This window comes from Tinamus guttatus, unplaced genomic scaffold (genome assembly GCF_059628265.1).
Source record: "Tinamus guttatus ecotype Peru unplaced genomic scaffold, ASM5962826v1 Tinamus_guttatus_pri_ptg000199l, whole genome shotgun sequence".
In the NCBI taxonomy this organism is placed as follows: domain Eukaryota; kingdom Metazoa; phylum Chordata; class Aves; order Tinamiformes; family Tinamidae; genus Tinamus; species Tinamus guttatus.
In genome coordinates, this window is record NW_028288733.1 from 11,321 (window position 1) to 24,806 (window position 13,486).

The 13,486-nt window shown below is 41.1% G+C and overlaps 1 protein-coding gene across 1 annotated transcript; it reads right to left on the reverse strand.

Moving 5' to 3' along the window:
- Positions 1 to 3,913: 3,913 nt before the first annotated feature.
- CTXN3 (cortexin 3) lies at positions 3,914 to 11,193 on the reverse strand. The gene is made up of 2 exons (XM_088523962.1): positions 10,655 to 11,193; positions 3,914 to 4,261 (listed from the first exon to the last, which is right to left on the reverse strand). The coding sequence occupies exons 1-2, from the start codon at positions 10,683 to 10,685 to the stop codon at positions 3,921 to 3,923; spliced, it is 372 nt and encodes a 123-aa protein (XP_088380088.1). The 5' UTR covers positions 10,686 to 11,193; the 3' UTR covers positions 3,914 to 3,920.
- Between the last annotated feature and the right edge of the window lie 2,293 nt (positions 11,194 to 13,486).

The following is a 13,486-nucleotide window of genomic DNA, read 5'->3' on the forward strand; positions in this document are numbered from 1 at the left end:
GAGAACCTTAACAATCTTACTGAAAATCAAATCCGTAAAATGGGTGTAAATTCTAGTTCAGGAACAGGTTATTATGGATTGGTCCTTAACCTGTCACCGCTACCTTCTCCTTCTTCTAGACCATTCAGATAATGATGCAGACTCCATGAAGACATAATGGAAATGGATTAGTGGTGAAGAGGTGGGAAATAATTACTATAAAAAGTCAGATGCTTTTATGGTGATGCTCACCAAGGAAAGTGTCAAAGTTTCATAGGTAGGAGTCACGGCAGCCTCACATATAATTCTGCAGAAATTCCACCAAATTTATATGTATTTAAAAAAAAAAAAAAAAGTTGCTGCAAAAAAATCAGTCCCAAAGTGCTGCAGAACTCCAAAAGCACAGAGAATATCATGTAAAATGTGGAAAACAACTGGCTTTATTTTTATGCTAATGACATCAGCATCAGTAGACATTTGCTGTGATTTAGAGATTCAACATATTTCAATAAACCAGAGTGACCAAAATGAGATTTTGTGTTAGAACAAATAGTGGTCATGGCCACTGTCCCTGTCATGCTGTAGATGAATGGATTTTGGCTTCTGGCCTGCAGCCCTGAACTGTGTGGGCTGCTTCTCAGTGGTCACTGGCATGAGCAAGTTTGTTTATCTTTGCACCCAACCAACTGAGTGAAATTACTACCAAATAGTCTGTGGATCAAAACAGACATTGTAACTCCTAAATTAGACCTCTTGACAGTGCCCTGTGAAGCCACAGCCCATATATGTGGCCTTAGCACCTCTCGTAGATCTCCAACCTGCTAAATCCCTGTGTACCAATCCCATCAGGACCATGGGTCCAACTCTGTTTGTATCTACAAGCCTCTTCTGGGCCGTGTGTGGCAAAAGCTGACTAGAACAACTTGCAGATGGTTCCCTCAAAATCAAGCATTTGCTCAGGGTACTTAGAACAAAGGGTTAAAAACAGGACAGATTTGTGCTCATATTTCCATCAGAATACCCCCTAATGACTTGAAGACACCCAGGTGCCATGAAGCGCCACCTCTGGTGAGGTAGGAGATGGCTTGCTCTGCTGCAGATCACGTCAGCTGGATGCTGCGGTTTCTCGTTGCTCTTCCTGTTAACACATCTGTGCTTTTGGATCCCAGTTAGACTGACCTTTGGAAGAGGGAGCTCTGCACCTGTGTGGCAGTAACAGACACTATCAGTGCAGGTCTGGTACAGGAGGATGCATCCCACAGGAGGCACCCTTGCAGACTGCACAGAGCTGAGAATTTCTGTGGCTACATCATTCCTGACACCCAAACTAATATAAAGCAAACTCACATGTGTACAAGTTGACCCAAACCTGACTACTGTGAAGAGACAGCGTGGGGGGCTCTTCTCACACACGTGCATGCCTCACATTGCAGAATTAAACTGCTGGCCTAGAAAGTGGAGCTGAGATGGGAGCCTGCTCTCAGCAGTCATGACTGAGATGTTACAAGTCTTGAGATCCTCGTGGAGTGAAAAAGATTTAATCCCTACAGAAAATAACTGTTATTGTTTGGCTTTCTTTGTCCCCCTGCCCCCAACAAGCCTCTTGACTTAAACTCCTGGCAGTTAGATTGTTTGTCAAACAAACTAACATAAATGTGGCATTTATTAAAAACAAACAAAACAAAAAAAGCACAATTCCTTCTTTCTCTTCAATATGGAAAATATGTTTGCCGAGCCTATGTTCAGGAATATTGGATTTTAGAAGAGTTCTTAAGGATTGCATGGAATTTTCCTCAGAGACCAGTACAATAAGCAAAAGCTTACACCAGTGTGGTGCAACGCTGCAGAGCTGTCTGAGCATGACTGCAGTAGCATGCAGATCCTCTTTCCAGGCTCATTAATATTTCAGATCATTCCATAGTGAACACCTACTCCTAGGAGGCAAAGCAGTATGCAGGGGCTGCTTCATGGGCTGGGGTCGTGCTCTTTCTCTTCAAAGCCTGTCCTGCATTTCCTGGACAAGAGGAAGGTAAGCTTGCCCACAGCTGAACTGCCAGTAAGTCTTTATCAGACTTTTAATAGATGTTAAGGCAAATTTCTTTGCTGTGGTAGGAAAAATTTGTGTGAGTTTTTATCTTTGCAACAACCACCTAAGAGTGTTGCAATATGCAGAGATGTGATGAGTTCGTGTGACTGCCCAACAGCATTAAATTCTCCTTAGTAGACTGGCTTATCCCAGCAGTTTACAAAAACGTCTCCTTGGAGTCTCTGGCCAGCAAAAGCTCCAGAGCAGTCCTCAGTTAGGATCTTCCCAGCCCTACACAGGGATTGTATTTCCTCACATGAGCACTAGCTTCATTTGATCAGGGGCATCACCTCCCTCTTTAGGTATAATTACAAAGAAAATAGGTTTTCTTTTAAAAGGGAACAAATCTGTAGTGTCTTCAATCCCCATTTCTAGCAAATCATCAGACCCCAACAGAGGGAAGAGATCACAGGCCAGAGAGAGAAACAGGTAACTGCTGCTTCATAAATATTGAGAACACATTACTGGAGACAGCACTGACTCAACAACAGGAACGTTTCTTGTATTCGACACCACTGCTGCTTTTGGGAAACAATCCAAAAGTTTGGTTTGCTTGAATCTAGGTGCCCTGGTACTGACTCATCAGTGGCTAGTGTCAGTATGTCACAACTTGTGGCGAACTCAGCTGTGTCACTATCCCCTTCTGCCCACTCCATCTCTAAAAAATGCCTGCTCTGCAAGGGCGAGAAGCAAAGCCCTGTTCACATGTCACGCGCGACGGTTCATAGCCCTTTGAACCTGTGATGAAGCCCAGTTTGCTCCAGTCGCTGTCCAGATTAGAGGACCTGTGCAGAGACACCCCTTGTTCCACTGCCTCGGCTGTGGAAGCTGCAGCCTCCAAGCAAGGGCCGGGACAGGCAGCCAAGGGGAAGTCAATAGCTCTGTGTGCCATGGCCAGCGGCAGAGCCTCAGCCTGGTGAGTCAGCCCCGCTCCGGCTGTACCAGCTGGAGCCCAGCGCTGGCTGGGCCCCTCCGCTGAGGGGCCACGAGCCAAAGCACAAGGGGAAAACTGCCCAGCTGCCTGTCAGTACTGTAGCAAGTGCAAGATAGCCAGCTCCAAAGCCTCAGCTTTAAATGGGCAGTGTGCTCCTTCTCTTCCCCGTGCCATGAAATGTTTTAACAAGCTGGATAGTGCTAAGGCACATTTCTGGCTTTTGGGGTGTTCAGGAGTCTGGTCTTTACCCACCTGGCACTCTATCCATTAGTAGAAATCAGTTTTGGTACAAAAGACAAAGGCCAAAATCATTACATATTTTATTCACAATCAAGATTACAGCTAGTTCTTTGTTACTAATAAGCAGTCTCTTCATTGTTTAAAGCTGAGAAAGAGCATCTTGTTGAATATATGAAGGATTTTTTTTCTCCTGAAGTTTTGTATTGCTCTAAGCCTTATCTTATAGTTCCTTCCTTACCTGTCTTCAGAACTTGAAGGCTTGAAAAGTTATTTATTTATCACATACACGTCATAAAATCATATTCTTACCTTACTTATAAGACACTTCTCTCCACAGACTTTTGCTTGATGATAAAAAGGCTGCCCTAGAAAAGGCTTGTTCTCGTGTCTGTAAATTAAGTACTGAGTTATAAAATATCAGACATGCTATGTATTAGTCCTATACATTCTGAAGCAAAGATCTGCTAATGGTCTTTTTTCCCCACAAGAAGATTCGCTAATTTACTTTCAAAAATATAACTTGCTGTGTTATTTAATTTTTTTTTTAAAAAAAGAGAGAAGTGGTGTGTATATTTATATGTTGAAACTCTACAATATCTGGAAAAAAAAAAGGGAGAGACACATTACACAATTTTTCACTCTTTATCAATATACTAAATCAGCCTGCATAATTCTCAGTCTCTAAGCAAGAGCATAATCAAACTGGCCTTTCTCCAGTCCATCAAGTCCATCAGCCCAAGTTGAGGTTGGCATACTCCTGTAGGGGTCAAGGAGAATTCGGAAGCAGCGAACAATGAGGATTCCCAAGAAAATAAACAGTAAAATCACAAAGACAAAGGTGGTTTTTTGTTCCAGAGTCATGCTGGAATCTGGTGGCATGTTCCCTGGTGGCACCAGCGTGGCAGCAAATATCTCTCCCTCCATCATCCAGGAAAAGTGAAAGGAATAATCCCACAGTCTCCTCCTTTTCATCATCAGTTGGCTGCGGTCGAAGTTGAGGCCATTCAGATGTACATGGTTATCTGTAGAGCAAAGAGGGAAGCAACATTAACTGTGGATGTCCTTTTTCTTTGGTTATTTCTGCACAACTTCCTCTTAATGGTGAAAAAGGAGATGAGGAGGATTTGACAACAGTCTTCCTTGTCGTGGTGTCATATGCTAGAGAGCTGTTAGAAATCCTGCATCCTTCTGCTGGCAATATAGAGAGGAACCACTGGTATTAAGTATAACTAGACCTTCTGCAAAGAGGAATAATGAAGGTTTTCATCACACTATTCTGATAGACTACAGAAATGGCAGGTGTGAAGCAAACTGTTCTCTTTGGCATAACAGAAAAACAGCAACTGAGATGAGATAGTGAGCTGAGTTAGCAAGGTGAAAAAAGAAGGCATGTGACTTCAGTTTTACCCAAGGGGAACAAAACTGTTTTGAGGTGGGATGGAGAAGATCTGCTGCAGGTCAACGAAATGCACATATCTCAAAGAGAGCAGGCTGACACCATTGCCCGTAACCGTTCAGTGTTCAGGAAGGAAAGACATAAATAACATGACTCTGAAATGAGAGGAAAAATGTTCAGGAAGGCACACTGAAATAAGTACTATTTTTTCTCAAGCGGAAATATTTTCTCTTCTTAAAATCACATCTAGTTTTATGAATGCAGTTAGCAAACAAATGATTTTAATGTCACCTCTTTTGTAGCATCAGGAAGATCATGAGGATTTGGGCCTGGACTTGGAAGTTTCTAGTCTGCAGAGCACACTCTGTGCTATAGCCTGCATGGCACTTCTTGACCAGCTTCCTTGACTGTCTCTCCGAGATTCTGTCAACTATTGCTCCCTCCTTTCTTACACACTGGATTTTCTGGAAGGAAGGATTGCTGGACTGCACAGTTCAGATCCGGATATTGATGCCATTAAAATGACCTGCAATGTCTGCTCCGGAAAAGGAAGTGTTCAAACCTGGCTGAAAGAGACCTGCCATTGCCGTGGCACTGCCTGCTAGGCTTCATCTCCAACTACTGACCAAGCCTAATCCCTCATGATTTGTGAAATCCATATGAGGGGTAATGGCTAAATACAGTCTTAAGCATGCATTGAACAACTTGGAGTCTTAACTGAGCACATTGCATTAATGGTAAACAGGGTGAAAAAAGGAACAGAGCAGAATGCAGTATGTGATAAATAGCATGCACAAGCAGAATTTCTAAGTAATTGTAAATGATGTCTCACTAGACTGGGATCAGTAATGATTCGTAAGTGCGCATCAGTAAAAATGGTTAGTAGGTATAAGTGGATTAAGAGAGCAGTGTCATATTGGTGTATTGTGAGAACTGTTCTAAAACTCACTGTTCAAGCAACACAGAGAAAGTATTTAAGCAACGCAGATACTGAAGCTGCACAGTTATTGCCTGATTCAATTTGTGGCTGAAAGGATGGGTAGGTGCAAAAGATGTTATTTACAATACTTTCAGAGAATATTTCAGCTACTAACTGATAAAAAGCACAGAGGATTGTCTAACAGAGAAAGCTAAACTTTAGGAACATGCATTTTAATAAGGCTGACAGATTTTCTGTGATGTCAGTTAAGGGCTGAATTCTGATGATAAATAATTTTGTTGTAAAGAGGAAAAAAGTGTAGGAACTGAGACAGAAGTGCAACATTGGTGCAGTGATGCTGCAAATGTAAGCTGAAGATAATGCTGCCTCCTTCTAAAAAACCTCTGTTAGTCTGATTTTAGAAAACTCTTCAGCATATGCATTATGCCATGGATTTTTCTGTCGTGCATTTTAATGCAGCCTTTCCTAAAACTGCAGTTACAAGACACAATGCATTATGCCTGCTGTCGGCACAGATTTGAGCATTTTAGGAAAGGTTTTCCTGACATCTTTCTAGGCATTACCTGAATACAATGTGTTCAGAAAATGTAGGACAAGATGAAAGATTTGTGACAGTCAAGAATGATTCACTTTTGACATGCTGATTTTAAATTCCAAACTTAGAAGACACACAAGACTCAGTGCACAGTTTCTCTGCACCTTTTGAAGAAATTGGATTTAAGGAAGATAGATACACATAATTTGTGACTGAGTCATAAGCCAATGTCGCTCTTTATTTTCCTTTAGGACCTGAACAGGAACCTAAGTGGAATAATGCAGAGAAGAGTCACATATTCATTCCCATATCAATGAGCACTATTGACCAATTTTATGAATCAGCAGAGATGTCAGATTGTTTTGCACTTAGCAGCTTTGCACATTCAGACTACTAATTATCACCCTATAGCTGATATGCGGCAAAATAACAGGACTGCATGCTAATGGCTCTATAGCCAATTACAGAACTTGCAAGGCTCAAATGAATCTATTTTCTAAGGCTTTGGGTTTCCAGCCAGCCTTCTGAGTAGGCTTATTACATTGTGCTCATTACTCATTTTTGGGGCTATGGTATGGTATGGTGCCTGGCACAACAGCATAATTTGTGCACTGCGGACTACTTCTGCTGCAAGTTACAACTTAAATGTGATCATTAGCAGTTTCTTAAGTGATGAGATGTTGTTTAACTGTCCCCACTGAAGAGGCATGCAGGTGCTTCAAAGCAGCTGGGTGTAGCCAAAGGCACAAGCCATTAGTTGGGGCCCTGGAAAAGCTTCAGCCCAGCAGCGTGGGCTCCCAGTGCCCAGTTTGCTCTGCTTTGAGAAAGCGCAGCCTAGCAAATACACACATGGGTTTTATAATGTCCACACAGGCAGTAAACAAACCTGTCCTCAGCACTTCTTCGAGGGAAGACAGAAACCTGGAAGTGGGTTTGAAGGAGCTGCAGAGATAGCCACAAAAAAAGTCCTTCCTGACTGTATGAGGGAGATTTCTGCTTCTCATCCATCTCTAAGGTGGACTCCAAGGGGCAAAAGATGAATTCAAGCACATGAGGCCCAGTATATATCATATATGTATATACAGGCAAAAAAGCCCAAGTAACCTACGGATCATAGCAAGTGAACTAGTAGAAACCAGGTATTAGCAATAACAATAACATACCCTGAAAGTGTTTCTTTCTAGCTTGTTCCAGTCAGTTAAGATCTGGACCAGATTACTCTATGGGTGGAAAAGCCTCAAGGATGTTTAAAAGGAAAAGCTGAGGTAACTAAGGTTCTCCAGGTGCTGAGCTGACTTTTTCTTTTTTATTTTTTTTATGGGCTAGGATGAAATTTTAACTAATAGAACAAATAGATTATCCTTCAAATGAAGGACTAGCCCTGCCTCCTTTGAATGCAGAGACGCCCCATTCAATTACTTGTTGTAACGGGTTCCTTGCCGGTGCAACTAATGCTTTATTTAATGAGTACACAGTTGCACAATGTTCTGTCCACATCAGGTTGCTATTATCATTTCGCCTTGCCAGGGTGCACTCATCGGTTAGCTAGTTCAATCATAGGTCTCCCTGTGGTGGTGCTTACAATTTGAGTAAGAAATGCAGAAAGAGGACAAAACCTGCGTGTTATTAATAGCGTCAAATAGGCAAGTCATTGGCATATCCTGAGACTTAATATCTTTCATGCAGTGTCAGGTGCCAATTTGCAACCCGGGAGTTGAGCCACGAGCATAGGACTTGGCCAAAAGGCCGGTTTTCTCACAAAGAAAAGCCGGTTTTCTCACCAAGCCGCTAAGTTTTTTGAGTTTAAAATGTCCACGAATTAATTAGTTGATATCACTAGCTACACTTTGATAGGTGAGATGCAAATTTTCAGGACTAAGAGTTAAGCTTGTTCAAATCACCTTTTCTTTGATTTCAGCACTTCATTTGTTTCCAGATTGACTTTGATTAAAATCTGTTCTGTTAAATTTCCTTGCACTCAAAGCTTAAAGCTTCTTTTTTAGAAAACATCAAGACTTAATGAATTTCTCTAAGATCCGCTCTTCTAGTAACAATATATTTACAATTAAGTATGTAATTCTTCACTCTGTTGTTTAAATCACCCCATTTACTACCACATATTACATAAATGGCATTCTGTATCGACACCTATATGCATATGTTTTTGTAAGGAAAAACTGTTGTAAATTTGTGAGCAGGCAACATTAGAGATTGTAAAAAATCACAATTTCTCAATTTGCTGATTTTTACCATTTTCCCAGTTCTTCCATTCTACATGTTCATAAGCTCTCCTGTGATGTTATTCATGCAGCTGCAATATGGCATGAGTTATACTCTGTGACAGATAATAGAAGTTCCAAAATCTGTCTTCAGTTAGCATAAATAATTCCAGGATAGTCCGAGGTACACATAGTTTAGCATTACTTGTCTTTCATCTTTCCGAACAGGTAACTCAACAAGTTATTGAAGATGTCCAGACTAAAATATGGCACACATGATCAAGTGTGCATTGATCTAAAATAAATGATAAATACATTATTATTTTACATTAAATACTCTATAGTATCTACATCAGTTTTTTCTATTGCTTCACAAATAATTAACTCCATAACTCTTCCATGTAAATTATGTAGAACAGTTAGAAAAGTATTTGGAATGAGCAGTTTCAAAGGAGGAATATGACCGGCAAAAAACTCTTTGAGTCACAGGAATGAACAGTTCAGTGTTTTTAACCATTTAACCTGTGACTAGATACAAGGCCAAATGTTCTGCTACCGCAAACTAGCTACCAACCCCTGATTTAACTGCCATCGAGCCTACTTGAAGTTTTAGCTCTGTAAAATTAAAATGGCAAAAATTACAAATCAAGCAATGGATGCGTCAAGGCTAAGATTAAACAGTGTATTTTCCCGTCTTAAAATAAATGTATAAAATCAACACCTGTGGACTTTTTTTTTTGTTGTCCCTCTTCCTCCATCTGTATAAAAATACAGGCTTGATCTATAAGTGCAGAGTGTGGGTTTATGGTGCTTCACAACATATGCCTGATATGTAGGTATCCCATGTGAGTGGAGCAATTGGGTTTCCATTATGGAATATCTCCTGGAATGTAGCAGGCACACAATTGTGCCAAGCCCATGTGCATGATTTTTCCTATACCACCCATACTAGTTTGACCGATTAGTCACTTCCTTAGCTACAAAAATACACGGCAAGTTCCTTCAGGCTCAGACATCTGTACAAAAACTAGTCAAGCAAAGATATTTCCATTCACTCACAGCTCAGCTGCTGTGATAGGCATTTTAAACCTACTTTGAATAAACAAAACTTCATTACAAAAAGGTACCAGGCTAACACATGAAATTACATGTACCCTAACCTTGTATCCAGAAGTGCCTCATGTTCCTCTGTACTCTATCCTATACTACTGCTGCCGACAGTCAGCTAAATGAAAATAAATACCAAATGATTGCTAAACGAAAACAAATACCAGCAAAGCTCTTTTTGCCCATACTTCATCCTTTTCATCTCAAAAATTTGAGATCAAACCATTGTTGCCCTTTCCCTGCAGATATACCCTCATCTTCTCAGCAGCTTTTCCAGACAGATCCTCATGTGGCTGTAGACCACTTGGTGCTCCACTTTGCTGTTGGCAGTATTAAAGAGAGTTGGTGGGGTTAACACCAGCAATAAGACAGTGCTAGAAAGGGAACTGCTCATTTATTTATTTATTTTCTATAAAGCTGCTCCAGTAGCATATGAACTCAATTTTATCTTCCACAATGCTTAAAATACAACTTTACCTCTGAGGGGCACATGCAGTATTTGGAATTCCTGCACCCAAGTTGTGTAAGGAAGTTATATACACAAAATATCTCAGAGCTGCTACAGAAGCTTGAGTTAGTCACTGCATTTGCTAAAGTACCTGCTAGCTTTATGAAATACTAGATGCAAACAGCTGAAGGTATGGATTTGTGAAGCATCCATATATTTACACCATCCAGAAATCTGTTCGAAGGTTTGAAATATGCACACAAACTCCATGCACTCTTCAAAAGAGAGATTACAGATATACAGCATCATATTGCAACTCTTTTCTCTGTGAATATGCTAAGCGTGTAGTAATAAGATAACCACAAATGCTAGTGATTGAAAGCCAATAATATGCTCAGTATCCTTATAGGCTGGATCCCACATGAATCAGCAGGTAGAATTTGCTCTCTTAACTGTCACAAATCTTTATTAAAAAGAGCCCATCTGCAGCTCAAAATGACTTGAGATGCATTTTATAACTCCTTTTCTTGCATTACTAAAAGATGAATTGTAATGTGTTTTCCAGAAGGAAAACAGAGAATATACAACACTCTGACTACTACTTATTCATTTAGTTGTTGTACATATTAAATCTCAATGTCATTTTCCTGACCTGCTATGTAGGAGGTACTGTATGCAGACAGTATTACTCAGGCAAATGCAAAATAAAGGTTACAACTTTAAGCAAAAAAATAGAAAAATTAGACAACCAATTTCTGTTAAACAAATACCTTCATCTAGTCGAGAGAGAACTTGACCCATTTCCCACCGCAGCAGTTACAGGTAGTTACAATTATCTTTAGTTTCCATTCTTCTGCACCTTCCCCGTATTTCTAAGCATAAAAGACCAGGGACTGCCAAGGAACTGGGGAACACCCAAGTTCCAAAGCCGTCTCTCAAAGGCTCTGAATTTCACACAGGAAAAAAAAAAAAAAAAAAAGGAAAAAGAAAAAGAAACAAAGCTGAATGAGAATCCTATTTGTGTGCGAGACGTAATTAGCTGACAATACTGTCGTTTCTTTAAAGTGAGGCTATAATTTCGGTTCTGCCTCAGCAACTCTTCAATGGATTCTGTCTCAGTGAGTGCAGCAGTAGCCTTGCAGCCTGTCTGAAACCATCTTCAGCAGAACATTAACATTCAAAAGGTGTACCAAAAGGGAAAAAAAAAAAAAAAAAAAAGTCACAGGGTATTCCTGTACCTTTGCAAAATCAAAGCTGTGAATCTACCAGTGTTTCTCTTCCCTATTTACTCTTATCAGTGATCTGTCTTTCTAATGCCAATTAACACCCCTTTTATCAGCCAATCTGAATATTGATTAGAATTTTTGACCTTCAGCCAAATACCTTAATCCCTTAGGAAGAAAAGCAGCAGGACATGTGGATATCAGTGGTACACTTTCTTTAGAAATATACTGACCTTGCAATGGGAGAGAAGATGCTCACCAGCATTTACTGCCTAATTCTGGACTTATAGCTACAGCTTTTTGCCCTAGGAGTTTTATTTGTTTCCAGATAGTAAAGCTCACCTTAATACAGGTGCTTTTTATGTTGAGAGGAAATAAATGACTAAAGCACAAAGGTCCATGCTTCCTTTCCCACAAGAAAAATGGGAAAAATGGTTTTAAAATACTAGATAATATCAGGAAAATAATAATAAAAACAAAAAAAAACACCAATCAGTATTTTTTCCCCCTGAGTTTCTACTTAACAGGCAAAGATGCATGCATACAGCAAAACACTTCAGGGTGAGAGAATATTTTAATCATATGTTTCAGCTTCTCCCAGCACAACTGAGTTTCTAGATACCCATATTGTCATAGTGTCCCCAGTAAGATTCTGATATGCACAAGAGATTTAAAGATCAGATCCCATCAACTATTTATTTATATTATATATTATCAACTATTTTATTTCTCTGGCCCTTGCAGATTTTCCCACCAGTTTAGAGCTGCTCCTCTCAGAGGGAGGAAGGACATCCGTGGGAAGAATCCTTCGTTTTAAAATGGTAAGCCTGCCAGCCCCACTTTTGTGCAAGTAATAGGACAAAATGTGCTTTCAGACATGAGGCAAAGCTGCCTCCCTGACTGCCACATTCAGTGCAGACACATTCAGGCTATAGACACCCACATGGACCCCAAAGACACCCGTGCAGGGTTGCGTGTATCAAGCCCTCTCACAGCCTGCCTTTTCAGGCTTTGTACGTTACAAAGAGGAAAGGACCATCCCTCGCTGTCCCTCCGCAGGGGCTCGCGATGCCCCGTCCCTCGCAGGGCAGGCAGGTAGCAGGGGCTGTGCAGGGCCTGCGCCTGGGGCACGCACCCCTTCTGCCGCCGGCACGCTCCTCGGCAGGGCGGCTACGCAAGCACACACCACAGTGCAAACCACAGGGTACTCTGCTGAGCAATGTGCACACCTAACAACTAGCTATTCCCCTGCCTCCATATAATGGTTTCAGAGAGGAGTTTTCAGTTCCTTTTCCTTGGCACGCATGGACACCCTCGGTGAGAGCCCAGTGCTGTGCACTGTATCCTCCGAGGCCCTGAGGCTCTTGGTCCTCCCGAGTTGCTATGGAAAGGGTCTTTTTAGGCCCTTTCAACCACTTCCCTCACATGCTTCCCAGCCTGTAATTTCTCTTTTAAATTCTTCTTCTTTCTTTTTTCTTTTCTACTTTCTCATCCCCAAATCCTTAAGATAAACTAGATTTGATCCACCCCTTTGCTACAGTAAGCAACCTCTAGAAAGATAATGATCAAGGTTTAGTAACCATTCCTCCCTCCCAGTCTGGAAGATTCATGACAAGACTTGATGAAAGAAGATGGATTACATTCCCAGAAGATTCCATGACAGAGGGATTTCATAACATCAGACAGAAGTTTTATGCTTTGCATTTGAGCTCTCACATACCATACAGAGCTTTGCAGTCTTTCTAGCATGTTACTACAGCACCACTGCTCTGCAATCCTGACAAGCTGATGTGCCTTGTAGGTGATACCTTTCGTGTCGTGAAAAACCTCTTCTTCACATAGTTCCTTTATAATAATTCATATTGAGATAAAAGTTTTCGTCTTCTACCTCCACCACACAATACCAAGAAGTTGAGGAAGTCTGTAGAAAAGAAGGCATGATTCTTTTCTTACGGGAAAACAGGTCACAAGAATGTGAATCCATAGCCCATGAGGGGAAGATTGGCTCGTATCACTTCTTACGCATTTTAGATTAAATAGCCATTGGATTAAAGAAATCAGAAATAGTTCTGGGAGCATAAAGGCTGGTTGCTGGTGCCTCACTACATGAGCTGGACCACAGAGGCTTATGCAGTGCTTTTCCTAAGATCTGGGCCCAGCAAGGGACATGCAGGAGCTGGGAATTAAGCAGAACAGCCCAGAGCTATGCCAGGCTGGCCCGTGAGCAGGAGGACAGCCTGGTGACACTAGAGCAGGAATATCAGGGCTCTGACTGTTGTCTGCAATGGGTGAAGTTTGTCCTTCTAGAACTTGCAGTGAGTGGCGTCTCTGAGACTCTTTCATTCTTATTTGATTTAAAAAAAATCCTGCTAAGCATAT

What these genes read in the sequence shown, in the direction of transcription:
- CTXN3 (XM_088523962.1), bottom strand. Translation starts at nt 10,685, where the DNA reads ATGGGTCAAGTTCTCTCTCGACTAGATGAAG. An exon ending in TCTCTCTCGACTAGATGAAG is followed by an intron (nt 4,262 to 10,654) that starts GTATTTGTTTAA and finishes TTTGCTCTACAG; the next exon opens with ATAACCATGTACATCTGAAT.